The sequence below is a fragment of the Vitis riparia genome, chromosome 5 (assembly GCF_004353265.1).
Source record: "Vitis riparia cultivar Riparia Gloire de Montpellier isolate 1030 chromosome 5, EGFV_Vit.rip_1.0, whole genome shotgun sequence".
Taxonomy (NCBI): Eukaryota; Viridiplantae; Streptophyta; class Magnoliopsida; order Vitales; family Vitaceae; genus Vitis; species Vitis riparia.
In genome coordinates, this window is record NC_048435.1 from 8,731,006 (window position 1) to 8,756,489 (window position 25,484).

The 25,484-nt window shown below is 33.6% G+C and overlaps 1 protein-coding gene across 1 annotated transcript; it reads right to left on the reverse strand.

Annotated features, from left to right (window-relative positions):
* Positions 1-4,361: 4,361 nt before the first annotated feature.
* LOC117914554 lies at positions 4,362-5,186 on the reverse strand. Its single transcript, XM_034829906.1, has one exon. The coding sequence runs from the start codon at positions 5,184-5,186 to the stop codon at positions 4,362-4,364; it is 825 nt and encodes a 274-aa protein (XP_034685797.1).
* Between the last annotated feature and the right edge of the window lie 20,298 nt (positions 5,187-25,484).

Consider the following 25,484-nt stretch of genomic DNA (forward strand, 5'->3'; position numbering starts at 1 on the left):
CAACTCTGTAATTTGAGAGCAAGGAAAATAATGAAACAGCAAATGCAATTTGTTTGGCACAAATTAACTCCCACAGTAGGTGCTAGTCATGATACACATGCTGACGAAGTAGAGGGGTTTTACCCATCTCTTCAGTAGAGCTTTCATCTTATGATATTTTGTATGCCTTGCTTCTGGACTTGATTTCCAAGTGTTGAAGTTAGTCATCCTATCTAGTCATAGTGTCTAACAGAATTTTGGAAAGCCTTTCATGTTTCACAAATGCTTTGACAAGTGAGGGCACCTTTGAAGGATGATTTACTTGAATTCCAGTCAAGTATCAAATCATAAAATCACAATGGTATTGTCTTACTAAGGATTCTGTCAAGATGTCCTCTTCTAAACATATCCCTGGACTTTGATCTCCAACACACCTAATACACTCCCCACCCATGACCAACATAACCATTACAGACCAGAAATGGTGCCAACTGAACAGCCAATCAATATAGGTTGTATGATTGCCTCCAAGTTGAACAAGTAAGGCTCACCACAAAGGGTGCTATGCTAAACACAGTGAAGCTTTTTGATCAGTAGAATCATCAAAGCTCGTTATTAATGCCAATTAGGAATTGTCATTAAGAAATAGTGCTATTACAGAATTACCTTATATGACTGATCTTCAAAATTAGAAGTCAACTAACCGTGCTCTCAGCTGCTGGCACATGGCCTTACAAAAAGGTGCCATCTAGAGTCATTTAAAACTTGAAGAGCCTGAAAATATACACTGTTTGAAGACATAAATATTCACTGCAACCATGAAATGTGACATCAACTCTGTTTCATGCACTGAAGTGGAAGATAGAATTACAACAAAAGAAGTTGACCCCCAAGAACTTAATTCCAATGAACAGCCATTGGCACTGGACCTTGATGTGGTCATTCTCAGTTGCATGTCCACTGCTTTATTCTCTTCTATTAAAAAAAGGACCTTTAACAAAGGATAAATTTGTAAATAAAATAAGGATAAAAATCACAGTTGATGAAACGAAGTCTGAAATCCATGAAAATCAACAATGGTGGAACATTCTACAGGTCTTGCAAAAGAAAGAAACCATATTTTACAAGAACAGATTGTTGATGATTCCAGGAGAGAAGTTAAGAACCTTTCTTGTCATACAAGAGCAGCTGATTTAAGTTTGATAAATTGGACAAGACAGTAATATATCTATCTTGCAAGGTACTAAGTATTAAAAACTACAATGTGCCACCACAATTAGTATGATGAGTGTCTATGATATCAAAAGCCAGCAAATTTACATGCCATGGAGAAATTTCAAAGTAAGAATAAAATTTTACTCAAGAAAATCTTACTAGAGATACAGAGAGATCTATCTGCCAAAGGCCAATGAAAGGATCAACATAAAATTAATTCCCTTTACATCACAAAACCATCCATCTTAACCTCAGAAATAACTCATCACTTAATGGAAGAAAGTTCAAATATTTACTGTTTCTAGAAGAAGCTACTGTAATGTGCTGTAATCAAGTCATTAGATGCAAACTACATAGTATTGACTTTGGTAAACTATCCACAACTGAATTGTATGTAATAATTTTCTCTACACAAGGAAAAATCTTTGCCCTCTGACTTGTTAAAGAAACAAAAGAAATAAACCAAGCAAGCAAGCAAGAAATTTACAAAGCTTATGCTGTAATACACACACACTGGGGACAATGTACCTTGAGATGTGAACTACATGGTATTGACTTCAGTAAACTGTTCCTTGCTGAATTGCGTATAAGAATTTTCTCTATACAAGGTAAAACTTAGGCCTTCTGGCTAGTTAAAAAACAATGAAATATAGCAAGCAAGAAAGGGCCAAGCTTGTGTATAACCGTATATTAATATGTCCTTTAATTGTGGGTTTGAAACACAATCAATGCGAGAATCCATCAATCCAGTCAATCATGGGATGGTAGATTCTCTACTCGGAGCAGAGCATGACCATACTCAGAGATTCTTCATCTTGATCCCCAACTTCAGAGCCATTTGTACTACTCCAGGATAAACCAGTCATTTGCAACTTTATGAAAGTAGATCCTCAAAATGATCCCAGAAGTCCTGCTCTCATGTGTATGCCCCAATCAGTAATGCATAATTGAGAGGTACAGGAATCAGGTAACTGTTTTTCCTTGACTTAGATACTATTTTTCTTCTCTAAACACAAGCTAGGGGATGAATTCAGGAATCATTTCCACCATCTAACTTTCTTTTGAATAGAAATTGCAGCCATATTGTTAAGATGTCCATGAGAATAAATAATTAGGCTAATGATCCCCAGTTACCTATTTCACTAGACACAATTATAGGTTTCAGGGTGTTCCAATAATCTAAACATACCATATGTTACTCATCAATAGCAGAAAAATGATCATAACAGTTTGCTTTCTTCAATACTGAAATTATTTACAAGAACAAGATGTTAGAATATGGCTACAATCCAGTTTATGAGCCCCGTGCTCATGGACAATTGTGTCCATGTGGATTTAACTATTTGATATCATGGAATACAAATTTCAATTGCACATGTGCTCAGTCTGCTTTATTTATTTTTTGATTCATCCATGTCAATTTAAACTATGTGCACCATATTTCTAAGGAAATTATTTATAGGGAAAAGACAAAAGCAAGATTCTGCAAACAGCCACAGTTTTGCATATGGATTGATGCATTTACTTCTATTCACACTAGAAAAAATTGATAAATTTTTAAAAAACACAGTGGCTTTATCTTGCAATGTGGAAACACGTTACAAGTAAAATTTTCATAATATGATCCATTTTCCATCATTTAGCAAAAACCATCAAGTGGTTTCCAACATATTTAATTGACACAAGGAGAAGCATGAAAAATACTGATCATCATTATAGTTTTAATCAGTGATGCAATCTTATCTTTCTCAGCCCACCGTAATTAGAAAGGGAGATACTTCCTCAGTTTCCTATGAGCTGTAGGCAGTAATAGTGCAAACTATGGTTGCTGTAAATTAAGAGTGTTCTTGGCCAAATGACACTTCAAAATAAACTTATGCTATGCAGGTTACTTCTACCTTCCACTCATTAGGCTTCAGACACTTGTAGACCTGACAAACATGTCCACATGCTAATGACCCTTGCTTTATGAACATATCAACCTGTGTTTGCTTTTGAAACATGTAGACGAATATTTGCTTTGCATTTAGTAATATAATAATGCAGTTGTGTCTGGTGGCCAAGGCACATAATAGCTTATGTCTCTTACCACCAGTATATTTAATTGAACAACCAAAAACAAGTCCACCTTGTTCTTTGCACACACACACAAACATCTGTGTAAACATGGCCTATAATACATAGACTAGAACACAAATAATTGTGTTCTTGAGTGAAGATTTTGTAGACTTCTTTTCTCTGGGAGGAACAACACCCAACTTGATGTCCACAAACTTTATGTAGAAACTCATGCCAGAATCTGGGGCATGATTCTCAAATTCAAATAAAAATTAAATGAGTGGCTAACAACTACTTTCTGGATCATCAATCTTCTACAAACAAGTCCACCTTGTTCTTTGCACACACACAAACATCTGTGTAAACATGGCCTATAATACATAGACTAGAACACAAATAATTGTGTTCTTGAGTGAAGATTTTGTAGACTTCTTTTCTCTGGGAGGAACAACACCCAACTTGATGTCCACAAACTTTATGTAGAAACTCATGCCAGAATCTGGGGCATGATTCTCAAATTCAAATAAAAATTAAATGAGTGGCTAACAACTACTTTCTGGATCATCAATCTTCTACAAACACCTCCATGTATCTTCACTAAAGGCTGTAGAACCAAGAACTGGCAGGAAAGTAAGTCTGAAGGGAAAATCCCCCCAAGCAGATAAAGGCATCATTGAATGACAATAGGCATCCATATTGCTATCGCAAGTGCAACAATTGATCTTTAGCAGAGCTACATTTCAACAAATGACCAAGAATTGGAGCCTTAAAGCGAGACTGTGCAGACTTCCCATGAACCTGATTTTCTGTACTTGAATAACCGAGATCAATCAATCAATCAATCAAAAAGATATACACATCATGCATACGGTCCACCCTCAGTAGTTCCTCAAACTGGAATTTGACCATCATTATTTTCAATAATTACGAGTAAAATTAACAGTAAAATCAAAATGGAACAGCCAGCTCATGATTAAAAGAATCTAAGAAACAAATTCTGTATGCCAACAAGTAAATGGAAGAAAAAGGTCAACACAACCTACCTGTAGAGAAGTAACAAACAAACAATCCCCACATGATACCATTTTCTTTGGTACCATGATACAAGCTCACTCAACCTCAAATTCATGAAGCAAGTCAGGCTCTGACAACAATGATCCCGTCCCATCGGCATGCCTCAAGTTCTGGTTAGAAGACAAGGTACCGAACAACACGAGACATGTAATCAAGACTCCAATTGCATGCCCAATAAACAAAAGATTCATTAAAGCCACACCCCTCAAGCTATCCTCTTCAAGATCACATACAACATCAGTCAAAAATTTATGACACCCCTTCAATGAGAATACATCAGAGTACAATGACAGCCCCGCTTGCAATAACCATGTCCCCTTAAACACAATCCCGGAACACAACAAAAACTCCGCGAAGAAAGCAGTAGGCCTAATTGATAGATACAGGCAAGAAGCAGCACAAAGGAGAGTCAATCCACCTAACCACTCGTACACAGCTTCGCCCAGGCCATTAATTCCCTTACCAATCACCGAATACTCGGCGACAAACGAAATTGCAGCGAAAACAAATACCAAACTCTCGTGAATGAGAATATGATCAAAATTTTCCCGTAAAACGATCAAAACGGCAAGTATCCAGAAGAGCAAAATCACCAGTGATTTCTGGATGAAGGCGAATCGATAGATAGGGTGCCCGGAAAATGTCAAGAAAAGGAAAACGTCTGCAAATGAAGCAATGGGAAGGGCGATGATGAGGACGTAAAAATCCAAATTTTTCCACCTGGGATTTGAGAAATACCATAATTTCGACCTGTATTGAGATGGGTTTTTGAGGTAGAGAGAGGAGGAGCAGAGAAGACGGCGAATGCCCAGGGGAACGAGGAAGAGTGATGCTGTGAAATTGGTTGCCAGTGATCCCATCTCCTATGATTTCTTTTTGGTCTTTCGATCACAGTTGTGGGATATAATGAATAAGAATTTGATAGAATTCAAGAGAGAAATCTGGAATCCCAAGATGAAGAATTCGTCACCTTGACGCGCTGAGAAACGTTGGATTGACAGAAAGATTCAACTCTGAGGAACGCGGCTTGGCACGTAAGCAGAAAACGACGGCGTTAGCAGTGTAAATCAAACGGTGTCGTTTTATAATGATGATAACGGAGATAGTAGAGGGGTTTTGACGTTCACATAAGTTTAACGACATCGCCTCATCGGGGAGTGCAACAAAGAGGGACACACAAATGGTGTCGTTTCCACTGTCGGGGAGAACTAAGAAACTAATAATCAATATAATTAAGATATAAATATTCCAAAACTAATAATTCCAAGAAAAATAATTTTGTTGTAAAAGAAAAGAAAATAAATAGAAGAATTAATAGAATTTTTTTTTTTTAGAAAAGAAAAAAAAAAGGAAGAAGAACTTGAAGTTATCTATTTCTAACAACATATAAAATGATCCGATCAGAATGACGTCAAAAAATACTTTTATAATTATGATAAACATGATATGGATATACAAAAAGTTTAATATGAGAATTGATGATATTTACAAATTTCTACACATGATATGTAATACTCTTCCTTTATATATCAATCATTCTTAAAATATGTTTCATTAAAATATTATTAAGAGAAATCTTAAAGAAAGAAAAAGAATGTAATATTTTTTAATGACTTAGACTATTAAAACCGTCTCAATAAAAGTCTTATTAGGATAACGGGACAAAACTTAGATGAAGGTAAAAAAAAATTAAAAAACTTAACAAAAAGAACCATGCACTAACAACCAACAACCACACTATATAAACATAGTTGTACTTTAATGCAATAGCTTGAAAATATTTCAATCTTTGTATTCCAATGTCATGTCTTAATTTCTTCAATGTAAGAGATAGTAATGTTTTCATGAATACGCTTTTAGATTATGACATGATCATATATATTAACGAAGATCAATTTCACAACTTTTCTAGAACTTATAAGTGTAAAATAATTTAGAAGAGATATGTTCCATTCTATCACATTTTACATATTATCCTTTAATTTGTGTAATGCAAACAATATTGCCCTCATCTAACATTATAGATTTATCTTTGATGAACAATAATTCATACAAAACTTGAATATGTTGATCATAAATCTTAATGATATGCAATCACAACTATCTTTGAAGGATTTGAAGAAAAAACTAGCATTGTTTGCTACTATAATATGTAAGATTTCATACATGAAATATTCAATTCAATGAACACTTACAACATGAATTCAATCTGTAAAAGACTTGGACTTACCTCCAGCCATCGGATCAAGTTGCTGGAATCGGTTCAACCTTTGGTTTCCAAACTCTGATGATCTCCTATGGATGGTGTATTGCTGAATAATGAAGACACAGATATCGAGTTCGGGACCATGAGAAATATATAACCGTGGCCTCCCATCATACCATGTTTCTGCAGATTTGCCACACCCTCTTTAAACGCAGCGGAAAAAGTGCGATCATGGTGGAGGACGTGGGTGTTGGACCACTTCAAGATCACCCCTTAATGGTGGTGAACGTGGAGACGACGTGGGGTGATAACATTCTCCCACTTGGTCCACACCTTTAACTTAATGTCCTATCTTAATCCATCAATTATCCGTATTAAGTAACAAATACTTGAATCATGGCGATAAGTCCTCTATATAACGAGTGTTATCTTCCATGTATTACAGTGCATTCATTTCTTAACATTTTACTTTATGTGGCAATATTACTTAATGAATAAACCCTATGTTCATTCTTGGTCCAATGAAGTTGAATTTTTCTCAAAATTAAATAAAGGTGCACATCAATATGAGAAAACATCATAATAAGAGTTTGTACAATAAAAAAAAAAAAAACTACATAAGGGAACTAAGTCCCATGTTCATTACATGATCCTTGAATTTCAACGGTGGCATGCCCTTAGTCAAAGGATCAGCAATCATCAATTCAGTGCTAATGTGTTCAATGACCACTTTCTTTTCTTTAACACGTTCTCTTATGGCTAGATACTTAATGTCGATGTGCTTGCTTCGACTTCCACTTTTATTGTTCTTTGCCATAAAGACTGCAGCTGAATTATCGCAATATATGCTCAATGGCCTAGATATTGAATCCATAACTCTAAGCCCCGAAATGAAACTCTTAAGCCATACACAATGTGAAGTAGCCTCAAAACAAGATATGAACTCAGCTTCCATAGTAGAAGTAGCAGTCATGGACTGCTTAACGCTCCTCCAAGATATAGCTCCACCGGCCAATATAAAAATGTATCCAGATGTTGATTTACGTGAATCAACACAACCAGCAAAGTCTGAATCTGAGTAGCCAACTACCTCTAAATTGCTTGTTCGTCTGTACATAAGCTTGTAATCTTTGGTTCCTTGAAGATATCTCATCACTTTCTTTGCAGCTTTCCAGTGGTCTATACCTGGGTTACTCTGATATCGTCCTAACATTCCAACAGCAAATGCAATGTCAGGCCTTGTGCAGACCTGAGCATACATCAAACTTCCGATTGCAGAAGCATATGGAATGTTCTTCATCTGTTCCCTCTCAAGATCATTTTTCGGGCATTGGTCCAGATTGAACCTATCACCCTTCACTATAGGAGAAACACTAGGTGAACAATTCTTCATCCGAAATCTCTCTAAAACTTTATTGATATAGGTTTCTTGAGACAAACCTAAGATACCTTTAAATCTGTCTCTATGGATCTTAATGCCAATGACATAAGATGCCTCACCCATATCCTTCATGTCAAAATTTTTAGAGAGGAATTGTTTCACCTCATGAAGTAAACCCTTATCATTGGTTGCAAGTAAGATGTCATCCACATATAAAACGAGAAAACAAACTTTACTCCCACTAACCTTAAGGTATATGCATTGATCCATAACATTTTCAACAAAACCAAATGAAGAAATTATGTTATGGAATTTTAAATACCATTGGCGGGATGCTTGTTTCAAACCGTATATGGATTTCTTAAGCTTACAAACCAATTGCTCACCATCACTAGAGGGGAATCCTTCAGGTTGTTTCATGTAAACCTCCTCCTCTAACTCTCCATTAAGAAATGCTGTTTTCACATCCATTTGTTGCAATTCCAAATCAAAGTGGGCTACTAATGCCAATATAATGCGTAAGGAATCTTTCTTTGATACAGGAGAAAAAGTTTTCGTGTAATCGATTCCTTCTTTCTGAGTGAACCCCTTTGCAACAAGTCTGGCCTTGTATCTCTCAATGTTGCCTAATGAGTCTTTCTTTGTCTTAAAAACTCATTTACAACCAATGGTTTTTGCACCATTAGGCAACTCAACAAGGTCCCAAACATCGTTGCACTTCATGGAACTCATCTCATCCTTCATGGCATTATACCACAATTCTGATTCTTTACAACTCATGGCTTGTGAAAAAGATTCGGGATCATTTTCGGCTCCTATATTGTAGTCACATTCTTATAGATACACTACATAATCACTAGGAATTGCTGACCTCTTAGTTCGAGCAGACCTTCTTAAGGTTGCACCAATATCTTCCGAGGAAGTATGAGGTTCAACTTGTTGTTCAGAAGTGTTAGGCAACTCCTGATCAACTTGGTCTATTGGAATGTTGTCAACAACTTGTGGAACTTCAATGACTGGTTGAACTTCATCGATTGTTCGTTCAACACCCGTTTGTACTTAAGGGGTGTTATGAACAATAAACAATCTATCGCTTGAAGTGGAAGGTTGATACTCTGTATGATCAATATCAGAAACTATGTTTCTAAATTGATCACTCCCACCGACCAAGTCATATTCAAGAAATTTAGCATTTCTTGATTCCACAATCCTAGTGTTGTTAGATGGACAATAAAATCTGTACCCCTTGGACTTTTCAGCATATCCAATGAAATACCCACTAATAGTCCTTGGGTCCAGTTTCTTCTCCTGTGGATTATAAATTCTCACTTCAGACGAGCATCCCCAAACGCGCATATGTCGCAAACTCGGTTTCCAACCTTTCAATAACTCAAATGGCGTTTTTGGGACAGCCTTGGTTGGAACTCGGTTTAATATATACACAGCTGTCTTAAGTGCTTCAGTCCACAAGAATTTAGGAAGTTTTGAGCTACTAAGCATACTCCTCACCATGTTCAATAAAGTTCGGTTTCTTCTTTCTGCTACACCATTTTGGTCTGGAGAACCAGGCATGGTGTATTGGGCAACAATCCCATGCTCTTGAAGAAACTTCGCAAATGGCCCAGGTGATTGTCCATCTTCCAAGTATCTACCATAATATTCTCCACCTCTATCTGATCTCACAATCTTAATTTGTTTACCATATTGTTTCTCTACTTCTGCCTTGAAGACTTTAAAGGCATCTAAAGCTTCATATTTATTATGAAGTATGTAGAGATACATGTATCGTGAGAAATCATCTATGAAAGAGATGAAGTATTTCTGACCATGAGAGTCCATGTCAAGACTACATATATCAGTATGTATGATCTCTAGTATGGTGGAACTCCTAGTAGCACCTTTCTTTGACTTATTGGTCTGCTTACCCTTAATGCAGTCCACACAAGTCTCAAAGTCAGTAAAATCTAGAGTACTAAGTACCCCATCATTCACCAATCTTTTGATTCTATCTATGGAGATATGACCTAATCTCCGGTGCCACAATGTAGAGGAATCCTCTTTTACAACACATCTCTTAATGCCAGTTTGGACATGTAATGAATTATGAGCGGTATCATTTTGTAAGAATATACAATAAAGACCATCAGACAAGATACCATTCCCAACACAATCAGATTTATAAATCAAACTGAAAGATGTTTCTGAAAAATGAAAGGAATATCCAAACGGCACAAGTCTAGAAACTGAAATCAAGTTTCGTGAGAAACTTGGTACATAAAAGGTCTTTTTCAATTCTAAAACAAAACCACTATTTAAAGTTAAATAACATGTCCCTATTGCTTCCACATGCGAGCCCATCTTGTTTCCGGATAAGATGAATTGCTCACTTGTCATTGGCTTCCTTAGGTTTTGCATACCCTGCAAGGAATTTGAAATGTGGATTGTAGATCCAGAATCAATCCACCATGTGTTGGTGTTTACATTAACCATATTAGATTCATAGCAAACAAATGAGGTAGGGTTACCTTTCTTCTCAAGCCAATTCTGAAATTTCAGACATTTCTTCTTCACGTGTCCTTTCTTTTTACAGAAAAAACACTTTTCGTCTTTCTTAATGTCAGATTTGGGAGGAATTTGTTGCTTCCCTTTCTGACTAGCTTGAGATTTTCCTTTCTTTCCTTTCCTTTGCGTCACCAGCATGGCACTTTCTCCCTGTTCCATCAATAACCTTCCTTCCTCTTGAACACACATGGTCATCAATTCATTGATAGACCACTTATCCTTATGTGTGTTGTAAGAGATTTTGAAAGGTCCATACTGAGGTGGAAGAGTGTTAAGGATAAAGTGCACCAAGAAAGATTCAGACATTTCTACCTCGAGTTTCTTCAATTGAGCCACTATGTCCCTCATCTCCATGATGTGTTCTCGCACACCTCTTATACCGGTGAGCTTCAGGGATGTGAACTTCATAATCAGGGTGCTTGCCAAGGCTTTGTCTGAAGTGACGAATTGCTCGTCAATAGCCTTTAGCAATTCACGGACATTCTCATGTTGCTCGATTGAACCACATATACCAGCACTGATTTTTGTCTTAATGTACATCACGCTAAGGCGATTAGATTTCTCCCAGCGTTCGTACAATAAAATTTGTTCAGGTGTGCTGGTATCAATGATTGATTCATGCCTAATTGGTGTCTCAGCTGATGTATGTCCAGCTGGTGCTCCTTGATGGCAGGTGTAATCAACAAAATTTTTAACCTATAACACCATGAACTAGGGTAGCAAATACAAAGCTACTATAACATAGTGGCTCTAGGATCGTTCCACTGGGAAGGATACTCAAGTTGAAAATGATACCAATTCAAAGTGAATTGGTGTTGTTTCATTTTAAGATTAGCTTAAGAAATAAAACACAAACTTTGGTTAAAAAAGGTATGGACTTAGATTAACAACACAACAAGTGATGAAAATAACTTAAGAAGAAAAGCATTCCTTGGAGATTCAGGTATACAGGGGAGGTTTCTCATGCAAAAGCATAGCTCCGGTCACTTGGTTCAATTACTCACATTAGAGACTTAACACTAAGTCAATTCTCTAACAGGTGCTGCATAAATGCATCCCTCAATTGGATTTCAGCTTTAATTCTCTCACTGATGCAACTTGCAATGGTTCAAGCCTCTCACTTAGCTTTTACCATTCAAGGTGATCTTTAACCTTGGATTATCCGTCAAAAGCTCGCAAGAGGTAACTAATGGATGTCTCCTAAGAGTCCAAAAGCTTACCAAGTGTTGGCTATTCTAGAAAATCCTACCTTCAAGTCACCTACCAGAGGCTCGCAAGGGGTAAACTAGTGCATCTCCATGGGTGAAGATCACTTGCCTTACCAAGTGTTGGCCCAGGTGACTCCAAGGTGTTTTAAGTTAACTAAAAACATTAGAAACCATTCACGGGACACACTTACTCTTCATTCATAGCTGAAACCACAAAGCTTCTGATTGATGCACTTGGAACCTTTCCCGGCAACCTTAACTCCAAGGAACTAAGAGGTTTAGCTACTCATTCTCTGGGGAAAACTCCTCAGAGAGTGCATAACTTAGTAAAAATATTAAAATACAAAGAGAGAAGGTAAGGTAGTAAAGAGCTAAAGCTCTTTGTATTTCTTTCTTTTCAAACTTACAAAAGGTTCAACAACCAGAACACCCTCAGAACAGGCTCCTCGGGCTCCCTTTTATACCAAAAATCCCAAGTACAGCTATCCCAAGGTATTTTGCTAAATTCCTAACTTAAAAGCTAAGGAAATCTATCATTGGTGACTTACAAGGAGAATTTAGGCATTTAAGCAACAAAAATCTAATGAAAAATATCTCCAAGAGTCGGTTACAAATATCAGGAAGCACTAAGGACCACTTCGCAGGTGAAAGATGAGGTCTGCGAAATTTCGCAGGTACTCAAGAGGAGCTGCGAAATTTCTTCATAGCAACCAGCTGCTTCAACACCTTTGCAAAGTGGACTTCCAACTTGAGGTGTTTGGCTTCCATCGCGGCGTGAAGCTTCAGGGGAACTCCATAGCACTGTGCAAAAAGGCTGCGAAACCATTCCGCAACAAGAATGGTGATTTCGCAGCACTTTACTGAAGTCTTCCTTCCTTCAGCTTGGAGTAGTTATCTTCCAACGGCTGTAGCTTCCTCATTTCAGATCCAAATTGCACACTGTTTGAGGCATTGGATTGTTGACTTCCCAAGCTTTCAAATGACATATTGTATGCATAAATTGAACATCAGGAAGTGCTCCAAAACTAGCTGCAGTGACTGTCATCAAGAGTGCTCCATGGTTGAATCCTCTTTGCTTCCCTTTGCATTTCCACTTTGCTTATGGCATAAGAGCTTCAAGGCTCTGATTCTTCATGCCTCTGAGCTTCCTATTGCTTGCCAATGATTCCAAATAACTCTCCTCAATCTCATAATGCTTTGGTGATCAAAATACTAACAAAAACACCAAAACTTACACAATTTGATTAGTATTGATTGAAAGGGGCCTTAACATGCTAATTGGGTTAAAAGGCACTAACTACTACTCAAAAGTGCTTAAAAGGATTAATTAGATGCTATCAAATAGCACTTTTTGAGTAGTAATCAATGATCTTATGTGGTTCATCTTTCCTTATAGCATAATCTATGTCCATGCACCCTAATTGAAGAAGAATTCTCTTCTTCCATATCTTAAAGTTATCTCCTCTAAGTTCGGGAACCTCACAACGAATATCAGATATGCTAGGTAAAACTGCACAAAAGGATTACAAGCTCATTAAAAATTTGAGGCTTTAATATAAATTCATGTTTTACCAATGTAGAACATGCTTAAAATTGAATCTAATTTTATTAAAAATTGCCTGTGGGCTAAATCTTTAATTCAATCAGATTAATTATCTTTATGATAGACTTTATCAAACTTTTTATTGAATTATGAAATTTATTATGAATATAGTTTGATATTTTTTTTTTTTTTGTCTATAATATTTATGATAAACCTATTAAATTAATTATTCCTAACTCCTGTGGGTAAATTAGGAAAAATTAATTTTAATATTTTATCCTAATTAATTATATAAACATAATGAAAACCCTGTGGGGTAAAATCATCATATTTATATAATTAATTACAATTAATGTCCATAATGTGATCCTTATTTACTTAATATATAATTTTTATATAATTAAGGATGTTGTGGCTATTCCTTAATTATTTAAAAAATCATATTCACTAGACATTAAAACTATATGATATATATGATATAATTTTAATATATCTAACTAAATTTTTAGGCAACAATTGCATGCATTAAAAGCTACAACTTTTAATTTATCTAACTCAAATTTAGGCTACATTTTTACACATACAAGCATATAAATTAAAATAAATAATTTAATTTGCATGTATAAAATCACATATAATTTAGAATAATTTAAAAGGTTTCAAATAATAAATGGGTGCCTAAACCCAATAAAATTATTTCAAACAGGTCATAATTGCCTAAATTGGCCCAAATTTCACAATCAATTACAAGCCCAATCATAAATAATTTAAACTGGGCCATAAGAACCCAAACTAACCCAATTTTTAAAGCCCAACACTTAAAGCTCCTTAATTCAGTAAAATGGGCCACTGCCATGCAATAAGCTTCATAGGCCCAAAAGTCATTTATACCAAGGCCCAAAAACTTAGTAGAACCCAATCTCTCTCTAGTTTTTTTTTTTTTTTTTTTTTTATTATTATCAACTGCAACGAAAACCCACCATCCTAATTTTCCGCCACCCCGTGGAATACTTCATCACCGGTAGCCACGTACTCGCCGCCACTCACATGGATTGCATCATTATCAGCTAGCTATGGAGCCGCCTGCAACACATGCAAGAACAGCCCCACGCAGTGCCTTTCAAGCAGCCTGCATCACCAGCGGATGAACGCCACTGCTGCCGCCTTTTCCGGCACCAAAATCCACCGCCGCTAGTCCAGGTCCGACCATGGCTGAACTGAGGCAATGACGGTGGAGATTGAATGCACCAGATAGACAGCACCTCTCCTCACGGGCAGCACCATGCTTCAGCCGCAAAACAGCCTGGCAGCGCTCCGGGATAGCTTTGCATGACTCACAGTCACAATGGCCTCTTAAACACCCACCAGATTGCTTCCTTAGCCCTTATCATGGTCACCTTTGGAAATGGGTGTACCGGAGGCAGACCCACTTTGGAAATGATGCAGGATTTCTGTCGGAAAGTCGCCGGACAGCGGCTTTCATTGGAGATAATTGGAGAAGTCGGTCTCCAAGTTTGGCAAATGGGTTCTTTCAAGTAAAGCTATGGCTCATAGATTGGGTGGAGGCTCACCATCCAGAGCCGACTTTATTAAAATTATACTACAGTGGTAGTAGCAATGATCCATCATTTGTGGTGTCGGCAAGCATGGGTATTTTAATCATAAAACGGATATTCCTATCAAGCATACTGTATGATTGTATTTTTTTTAACCAGAAAAGGAAACATTAACTAAACAATTCTGGTGCAAAATAGATACAAGGCAGAGGCAAGGTTTTCATGGCTCTGATACCAAATGTAAGATTTCATACATGAAATATTCAATTCAATGAACACTTACAACATGAATTCAATCTGTAAAAGACTTGGACTTACCTCCAGCCATCGGATCAAGTTGCTGGAATCGGTTCAACATTTGGTTTCCAAACTCTGATGATCTCCTATGGATGGTGTATTGCTGAATAATGAAGACGCAGATATCGAGTTCGGGACCATGAGAAATATATAACCGTGGCCTCCCATCATACCACGTTTCTGCAGATTTGCCACACCCTCTTTAAACGCAGCGGAAAAAGTGCGATCATGGTGGAGGACGTGGGTGTTAGACCACTTCAAGATCACCCCTTAATGGTGGTGAACGTGGAGACGACATGGGGTGATAACATAATATTGTAGTATCATGTACCATAAGTAAATATGTACCCTATCTAAGAACTAGCATTATGAGAATTTGTAAGATAATCAGCATTTGTATATCTAAATAGTAGTGATTTTAATCCTTTTGAGTAAAATAATCTCATTTCAATTGTTTCAGTAAGATACTACAATATGTATTTAGCTTCATTTCAATGTCATTCAATTGGTGTAAAATTGTATCTTGCTAGAAGATTGATTGAGAACATTATGTTTATTCATGTACAATTTACAAGATACACCGGTGTGCTAATTACATTAAGATATGGTACTTTTGGGTCAAACACTACTTTACTTCTTCTTTTGGATGAAGTGAAGTTTTGTTCACTTCAAATGAATGAATAATTATAAAATAAAAAAATAATTATGATTTGCCCATATGAAAGCATTTCGACACTTATATATATATATATATAACAAAAAATCCACTTTTACTCCATTTGTGAGTGAGGAAAAAAATAATTTTTTTTAAGGTCTTTCATTTCAATTTCCTTTTTTAGATAATTAATTATTATTGTGAACTCTTCAGGATTTCTAAAAGAATTATAACAATTACAAATCCCTACTTTTTTCTACGCAATGACCTAATTTGATTGAGTATATTATCATCATGATTTGATTTTCAATCATTACTTTAAACACTTTAATTCTTCATAAAATTATTTGCTTTAGGAATTTTGAATCCTTTAAGAAATTATTTGCTTTAGACATTTCAAATCCTTTAGGAACTTATTTGCTTTATATATTTGGAATGCATTAGGGAATTTAACATATTTATGGATCCCTATAAGTGTATTATAGTTATATCATAAAGTATACATCAAGTCTTTCAACGACTATTAATCATATGATTGAGTGATTAAGTTATTACAAGAGTTGATACAATGTATCCAAAGGAAACCCTATGCTATAATTCATTTATTTCTTTTTATCTCAATTTCATTTTCACATAATAATCCATTTGTATCCAATAGTTTTTATATCTTCAAGTATTAGAGTTCAAGTCTATTTATATCAAATTGACTTTATGTCTTCAAGTATTGGACTTGAGGTTCATTTGCATCCAATCAAACTTTAGATTTTTAAGCATCCAACTTCAAAGTCCTTATATTTCTATAAACAAATTTAATTCTATCTTAATTGTTTTTTTTCACTTTGACTAATTATTTCTAGTTTGCTATTCTTGCACAATTCATGACTTAGGACCTTCATTATTCCTTATGATGTCAAGGGTCATCTAAAAAGAAGATATATTGTCAATGACAACATTATCTTGATCTCATCTTCCTCAACATATATCTCTTTACTTTTAGGCACCTAGAGCTCTTCAAGGCCTATTTTTTATCCTTATGTGCCTCTTAAAAGTCTATCTTTTATCATTGTGTGTCTCTTTTTAGGGCTCTTCAATTAGTACATTTTCAAGAACAACTTGTGCTTCTTTAGGGATCATTTATTTAATTAGTTTTAGAAAAATAAGTCATTCTTATTATTCTTTTTCATAGGTATGGCCTCTTCAAGAACACCAACTTTCGCATACATTTGCCTTTTCTTATGTCTTTTTCTCTTTTAGGGAATTATGTATTTTAACCATCACTATACTAATTCATTGTCTTATTAGGATACCATTTATCATGCTTTAGATGTGTTATGAATTTATTTATTGCAATCTGCCTAATTATTCTTTAAGGGCATTAATGCATGCAATATTTGTAACAAATATATGATTTTGAAAGTGTTTCAAGAATTTCATATTGTTATTCCAAATATAGCTTTCTTTATCCTAATAGTGGAAAAATGGTCTCATTAAAATTATAATTTGCATAACATGTCATGCAACCCTATAAGGGTTTATAAAAGGATTAACTAGTCACTAGGCAATAAAAGAAACTTATGGGCTTTTAATATACAACCATGTGATATTGCAATGAGTTGATGTCTCACTAATCACCTCGGGAATTAAGTTGATAATGCTTGATTCTTTCGGATCTAGCATAATGCAAAGTATCATTCACATTGAACCATGTATTATTAGACACAAGATTTTTAGTTCTTCTAAAGCCTTTAATAAAGTTTATTTAATATAAGGTTAACATTAGTTGTTACCAATGTTGTATAATTGATCAAACAAACATGTTAGAATATATTTATTAAATAATTAATGTTATGTATAAACAAATAACAATAGATAAAATATATAAATATATTGACAAACAGGACATGTATTATATTATGTTAAATAAAATGAAATCATTAAGATTTGTGTTGGTGTATAATAAGTTGTACTAGAAGGAAGTAATTATCCAAAGTGATAATCTAAAAATAAACATTTTCATAACCAATCAATAAATTAATTTTACTATTATGATTTAAAAATAAAATTGGAAACATATAGGTAAGGTATACTAACTGCTCTCTATGAGTAAAGTCCATCTTCACCTATGAATTTGTTACTTTTAATAAAGTTTGGTGAAAGTCAATGAAACACTTGCGTGTATGATAGGTATACACCTAATGTCATTTTATGTCATGCTTGTAATAATTGTTTTTATGATCTCTAATATATTTATTTTACAATCTTCCTTTTTTTTTTTTTTTTTTCTTTTTTTTTTTTTTTTTTTTTTTATTTTATCATTTTACCATTTCTAGTTGTAATATGAATTTTCTTTTTTGATAATGATGACCACCATAGTCTCAAGAGTTATTTTATCACATTAATTCTAATCCATATCCAGACTTCTAATTGATTACATTCACTTTAAGAAATGTGGTTGACTTAATTTGACAAAGCTAGTGAATTTTCATCAAAAACTCATTATTCTAATAAACTTTAAGATGATAAAGAATATCAAAGTGCTTGAGCTATCCCACAAGGATATCATATTTCCTTCTTTAATTATTGATCTAAATTTTATCATGACAAGATAAATTTTGACATCAATTACTTGGTATATATAGTTTAGGTTTAGGATAAGTAATTTGGATCCAAAATGTCAAGAGCCACAAATTTAAGTTTTTGTAATATTTATCATAATTTAAAAACGTTTTGATTTGTGAACCAAATAAAAATGGGCTTGTAAGAAAAAAAAATGGTTTAAATAAAAATGTCGTATCATGAATCAAATACGCATCATATTATAAAAATAATAGTTCAAATAAAAATGTCATTTTGAATAAAACAACGTCATATTATAAAAATTATATGAAATCATAAACAAAACAAAACCTAAAAATAATTAAAATTACATGAATTTATAAAATATAAAACACTTGCAACCTAGAAATCTTTTAAAACTTGAACACTTCACAACATGAAATCTATAGTTTTAGAGATTTCAACTGCTATCATTAGCAAAGAAAAAAAATACTAAGAATACAATCAAATCTAAATTATAACTAATTAAAAATTCTAATAATTTTATTATCAAAAACAAAAAATTCATATAATTCCTTCATAACTTCAAATTATGAAAATATATAAAATTTACATACTTTTAAGTTATAAATAATATAATAGTTTTTATGAGAATATATAAAATAATTGCTTTAGATTTTGAGAATATATGAAATTATATATGCAAAATTTGAGTACCACAAGAACATAAGACAAATAAAAATCATATAAAATTTTCATAATTTGTGAGAATTGGTTGGATTGGTTTTAGATTTCATCAATTATTTGAAAATGAATGAATGATTTAATGTGAATTGTGTACTCTAAAAGTGACTGAATATTATATTTAGAATTCTGGTTCATAATGTAATTTTTTCTATTTTTCTAATTGTATCTTGTAATGTCAATAATGACTTAATTCTATTTTTTAAAAATGTTTGCATGGTTATTATCTTGTCCACTTATAATTTTATGTGATGGATTCTGGAGATATTATGATAGATTTTTTGGACTAATATAGAAATGGTTGAATAAATGAGAAACAAATGAATGAACAATAAAACTAAGAAGTAAGGATGGATGCAAAAAAGGTTGAGAAAGGTTAGGATATCCGGATTTTATAGTTTAAGCAATAAAAAAGGAAATAACAAGAACAATTTTAATTGATTAATTACATAAATAGTGAACCATTTTTTTAATGCAAGTGAATGTAGACGATTGATCTAGATAACCATATTACCATCTTACACTGATATAGGAAGAACAAAATATCAATGTATAGCTTTCGATCATCATAATCTAAACTTATCAAATTTTATTAAATTTAAAAATCTGATTGTGAAAATATAAATTATGTTTCTTTAAAAGCCCTTGGACAAATTACATGACAATAGGTTTTGGAATAAAACTCTCTATTTTAGAAAAACCTGATTTCTCATTTTTCATATAAGATATAAAATATCCCTTAATGTTTTTCAAGAACTCTCTCACCCTTATCTTCTTTAATCATTGAACTTCAAAATGACACTTTATACATGTTAAATAATCTATTGTTTTAAAATCAATTTTGAACCCCTTTTATAATTATTTGATTTTCCATTCAAAATAATTTAGTTCCCTTAGGCCACAAAACTAATATTCTTTGAAAATAGATGCTGCCTAATTTCATTTGGCAAGCATGTTTAAAAAATGTTTTAAAAATGATATATACGAATTGAATTTCATGGCTCTAATTAATGGAGACTTATGGATCAATTCGTGTAGATCAAAATGGGACTCAAAAAATGCCAACATATCAAATGATTTTTAAAAATGAATTTTGTTCCTCTTATATGATTTTCCATTTACTTAAATAACGAATTCTTAAGCTAAAGCTTAAATTATTTAGGGAATATTTCAAATCTTCACAATATTAGGAACCATTGAGTTAAAGAGTAGCATAGGATTAATCAAACAAAATATCCTTAAATTACATTCTGATTTTGTATGATTCTGAATTTGATCATGTTTCTTTAATCATATTTAATTTCTTATTAATATCCATTTCATTGGTTAGATTTAAGTTTGCCCTTTAAAGTCAATGTTATTGCATTTTATAAATTAAATATTGCCCTTGGAAGAAACGCTATATTTGCTAAACCAAGTACACAAACTTTCTCCTCTTCTTTTTATTTAAATTAAGGTTTATGGGTGAATTTTGTTTGCAATTGTTAGTTTGTTGTGTTGAAATGCTATTGATATGTAGTACTTATAGTGCAATTTGATATTTATTGTTTGCTACTTAACTTTTATAAAAGTGCTTTTAAATGCTATAAAGATCATGGTTTTAAAAATCGGATCGGACCGGACGGTACGACCACCGGTTGGTCACCGTTCCGGTCCAGTCCGGTCAATTAGACCAAAAATAGGTTAAACCGAGATCGGATCAACTGAACCGGTGATCTAACTGGTGATTCGGACGAACCAATCAGTTCGATTAATTTTTTTTTTTCAGCATCAAAATGACGTTTTGGAGGATATAAAACCTCCTTACAAACCCTCACTCTCCAAACCATAGCAATTGTCGCCCGTCCCCAACGCGCCGCAACAGGCTCCCATCGTCCAGTCATTTCACCGTGCAAAATCTCTCTCCACTGACCGTAACACTGTTGTCTCTTCTTTGTCATGTCGTTGCAAACCAGCAAGCCACTTCCTACCACTGTAATCCCCCTCCAGCCAACTGTAACCCCCCTCCTTCCCCTTCTCCTGTCCTATTGTAAGCCTTCACTCTGAAGTCTGGCCAGTAGCTGCAACCTACAAATCAAGGTATGATATTTATTATTTAATGTTTTGAAATTTATTTTTTAGATTTAACAATTAATATTCAATTTTTGCCAATTATATTAAGTTTACAACCAGCCACCTATATATTATATGATATTGAGGCCAACATTTATAATTAGCTTTATCTTAGTTTGGTTATTTACTTAATCCCTTATGGTACGTGGTATGGTACAATCAGTTAATACTTTGATCCAACTGTAAGATGATTTGAACACTTGAGATCAAAACTTACTTGGTATATTTAGTCATGAATCATGATTCCTCCGACTCAAGTCTTCCTGACTGGTCCCATTTGAAATCTCAAATCTGTGTTTATTGTTTAAAAACAAATTTTATCTGGTGAAATTTTAAACTCATGATGTATGCAACCCCTATTTGATAGACTATTTTGATATTTTCAAGATGAAGTAAAGAGAGTGTGAGATTTGACTGAGCATTTGGGTTATGGTGGCAAGCTATGAATTTTCAATTTTCAAATGTTCACAAAGTCCCCGCTCCCCCCGACTGTGGTGGCAACAATTTATAAATTTTAGATAAATGCTTGGTTTGAAAGTAATTTTCTCATTTTATTTTTTTTCAATTGTTAATGACTTTTATTCTCTAGATTAATATGCAATTTTTATAAATTATTGATGACTTGATTATAAATCATTAAATTGTTGATGACTTTCATTCTCTGGATTAATGTGAGATTTTTGTTTCTAATTTGATAGAGAAATAAAAAATGGAATCAAACTTAACTCCATCCTCTAGTCAAAATTCAACTACCAATTCACAAACAACTAGAAGTAAGACCGACCTTGCATGGGAACATGTTTCTGAAGAAAGATATGCAAATGGAATGAAAACTCTTATTTGTTTATATTGTAAAAAGATTACAAAAGGTGGGGGTATTCATAGAATGAAACAATATCTTGTTAGAGTGAAAAGAGATATTAGTCCATGTAAATTGGTTGCTCTTGATGTTAGATTTCAAATGGAAAATTCTTTGCAAGACTTTGTGAATTCCAAGAAAGCAACCCAAGAAGCATATGAATATAGAAATCCTTATGGCCCTAATGTGTCACAATTTGAAGGGGATATGGTAGAAGGTGAAGAACAGGTTCAAGAAATGCAAAGTCCTATGGCAGTTAGTAGTGGAAAAAGAAAAAAATCAACAGTTAATAAGTATTTTGTACTAAGAAATACTCAAGGAGTTTAACCTTCCATGAGGAGTGTATTAGCTGGGAAAAAAGCTATTTGGAGAGCAGATATGGCGGTTGGGAGATTCTTTTATAATGCATGCATTCCTACTAATGTTGTGAATTCATTCTACTTCAAGTCAATGTTGGGTGTTATATCTGCAATTGGTCCTTATAATGTCAATTGTATCTTGTAAAGGTCCAAATTATCATCAGCTGCGGGTTAATCTTTAAAAGGATGCCAAGAAGGAAGTTCAGTTACTTGTGGACTCTTATTGTGCAATTTGGGCAAAAGTTGGGTGTACAATAATGGGTGACGGTTGGACAAATAATAGACAAAAAACACTATCAACTTCCTTCTGTATTGTCCTGAAGGAATATCGTTTGTGAAATCTATTGATGCTTCATACATTGTCAAGGATGAAACTAATTTGTTTCTATTATTTGATGAGGTGATTGAATGGGTGGGTCCACTCAATGTAGTTCATATAGTGACTGATCATGCAGCAAATCATGTGGCCGTGGGGAGATTGATTTCTTAGAAGCATAAACACATTAATTGGTCACCTTATGCAGCTCATTGTCTTAATTTGATCTTTAAGGATATTGGTAAGATGGATCATGTTGTTGAACTTGTAAGACGTGCATCAAATGTGACAATTTTTGTGTATAATCATGTTGTTTTGTTAAGTTGGTTGAAAAAAAAGAGTCGGATGGATGGAGATTCTCCAACCTGGTGCAACTCACTTTGCTACTAAATTCATTGCACTCAAAAGCCTTCATGATCATAAACATAACTTGCAAGCTTTGGTGACTAGTAAGTTAATCTTTGTGGACTCTAGATATTCAAAGGGTAATAAAAGCAAAGTTGTAGTTTCCATTATCTTGGATAATAGATTTTGGAATGATTGTTTGATTGTTGTGAATCTTATGTCTCCACTAATGCGCTTATTGTGTATTGTTGATTGTGATGAGAGGCCTTTGATGGGATATGTGTATGAAGGCATGTATAGGGTTCGTTTAGGCATCAAGAAATTGTTTAACTACAACAAAAGACTATACAAGCCTTGTACAGAAATCATAAAGCAACGTTGGGACCAACAAATAAAGAAAACATTCATTCAACAACTTATTGGTTGAATCCATGTTTCCAATATGATCAGGAAAACTTTTGTAATAAGTCAACCATTATTGGAGGTGTCATAGATGTTATTGACCAGAAAGTTCTGAAAGGCAAGCTTGATACAATGAATGAAATAAAGTTGTTTCGTGATCAATTGGGAAGTTTTGAAAGAGACTTTGTTTATTCTTCATGTTAAGTACTTCAACCTAGTAAAAGATTATTTTCATTTATTAGTGTGTTTGTTCTTTTTCATTAGTTACCTACTTACTATTTAATATTTTAAACTTGTTAATGTTTTTTTTCTTATTTTTAATGTGAAATGGTAACTAGATGAATGGTGGAGGCTACATGGATACAGTGCACCATATTTGCAAAAGTTGGTCATTCAAACATTGAGCCAAACTGCATCGTCTTCTGGGTGTGAGAGGAATTGGAGTGTCTTTGAACGTATACATACCAAAAGAAGGAATAGATTGGAACATCAAAGGCTTAATGATCTTGTATATGTTCATTACAATTTGCGGCTAAAAAATCGGTATAAATGTTTTCTTAGTTATTTTGAATTTAAATTCTTTTATTCACAATTATGAATAATTATATACTTTTCTTTTTTAGGTTCTATAACAAGAAAAGAATCTATGATCCCATCGACTATGCATGCATTGATGAGACTGATTTTTGGATAGTTGATAAGGATCAGCCAGTAGAGCTAGATGTTGAAAAATTGGAAAATCTTTTATATGAAGAAGGGTCAATTTCAATAAATGAAGTGGAAGGTTCAAGTTCTCACATTGGTTAGTAGAATATTTAAACTTATAAAAGTTCAATAATTTTTTTTTCTTCAAAAATGATTTCTTGTTGATATATATTCAATATTTTTGTAAATGATGAGGATGGTGGTGGCATGGCTATAGAAGGGCTTGATGTGGAGAACTTTGGTTTTCCAGATGCTCATTTTCAATCTCCATATTCCAATTTCCAAAATGAATGAAGACATGAATTTTATATTTATTAGTATGCAAAAATCTTCATGAATATTCAAACATTGACTTGTTATATTTTGAGTAACTATTTAAGTATTGTGGTTGACATTTGTATTATCTATTATGGACAATGTGTTAAGTTAACAACTCTTTGATAATTTGGTTATTATAGGATAGCAATGGTTTGATTATTTGATAAATATTGGGTTTATTGACATTATGAATGTATAACATCGTATATTGTGTTATAAATATCATATATGATGATTGATGACTTCTACAAGTAAAAAAAATTGTGAAAAAAACTCAACAAACAAAGTAGATGCTATCAAAATTTAGATAGAATTTATTAATTTATTAATTTTTAATAATATATAAAATAATAAAATATATATTTATAACGTCACCGATTTGACCGTCGGTTCGACCAATGAACCGTGAACTGGTAACTTTTCCGGTTCAATGATCGGTCCGGTTCATAAAACATTGATCAAGATACGCTTCCTTCCTTTACCTCTTTGTGTGTATTAGCATGTATGCTTACTTCACGTTATTGGTTAGCTTTGCTTTATTTGATCTTTGTGTTGATATGTCATTGCTTATTGATCTTGGGTGGAATGCACATTGTATATGTTATGATATTATTGCTTGTGAACTAATTATTTTGTTTTATGGAAGCGCTTAACAAGTTATAAAGGTATGTTCTCCACTTTTTGTGATTATTGCTTATTGAGTGTGCATGTTTTGATATATACTTTGACCAATGGTATCTACTCATTTACCTATTGATTGTCATAATTACTTCAACTTACTTAATAAAGACCAATTTTAAGGTTTAAAGGGGTGCTACTATTATGGTACATTCTCGATAAGTTACCTAACCCCTAAACTTAGACTTGAGTTTTCAAAGATATGTTTTTTCCAAAACAATAAGTCAATTTTTTTAGGGTTTTATTTCTTATTTTGTTTTCCCTTAAAAAATTAATGAAATAAGTGGCAACTACGATATTTATAAAATTAGTTTTTCACAAAAGCGAGTCTTGGGGATGTGCCAATAGAGACATGA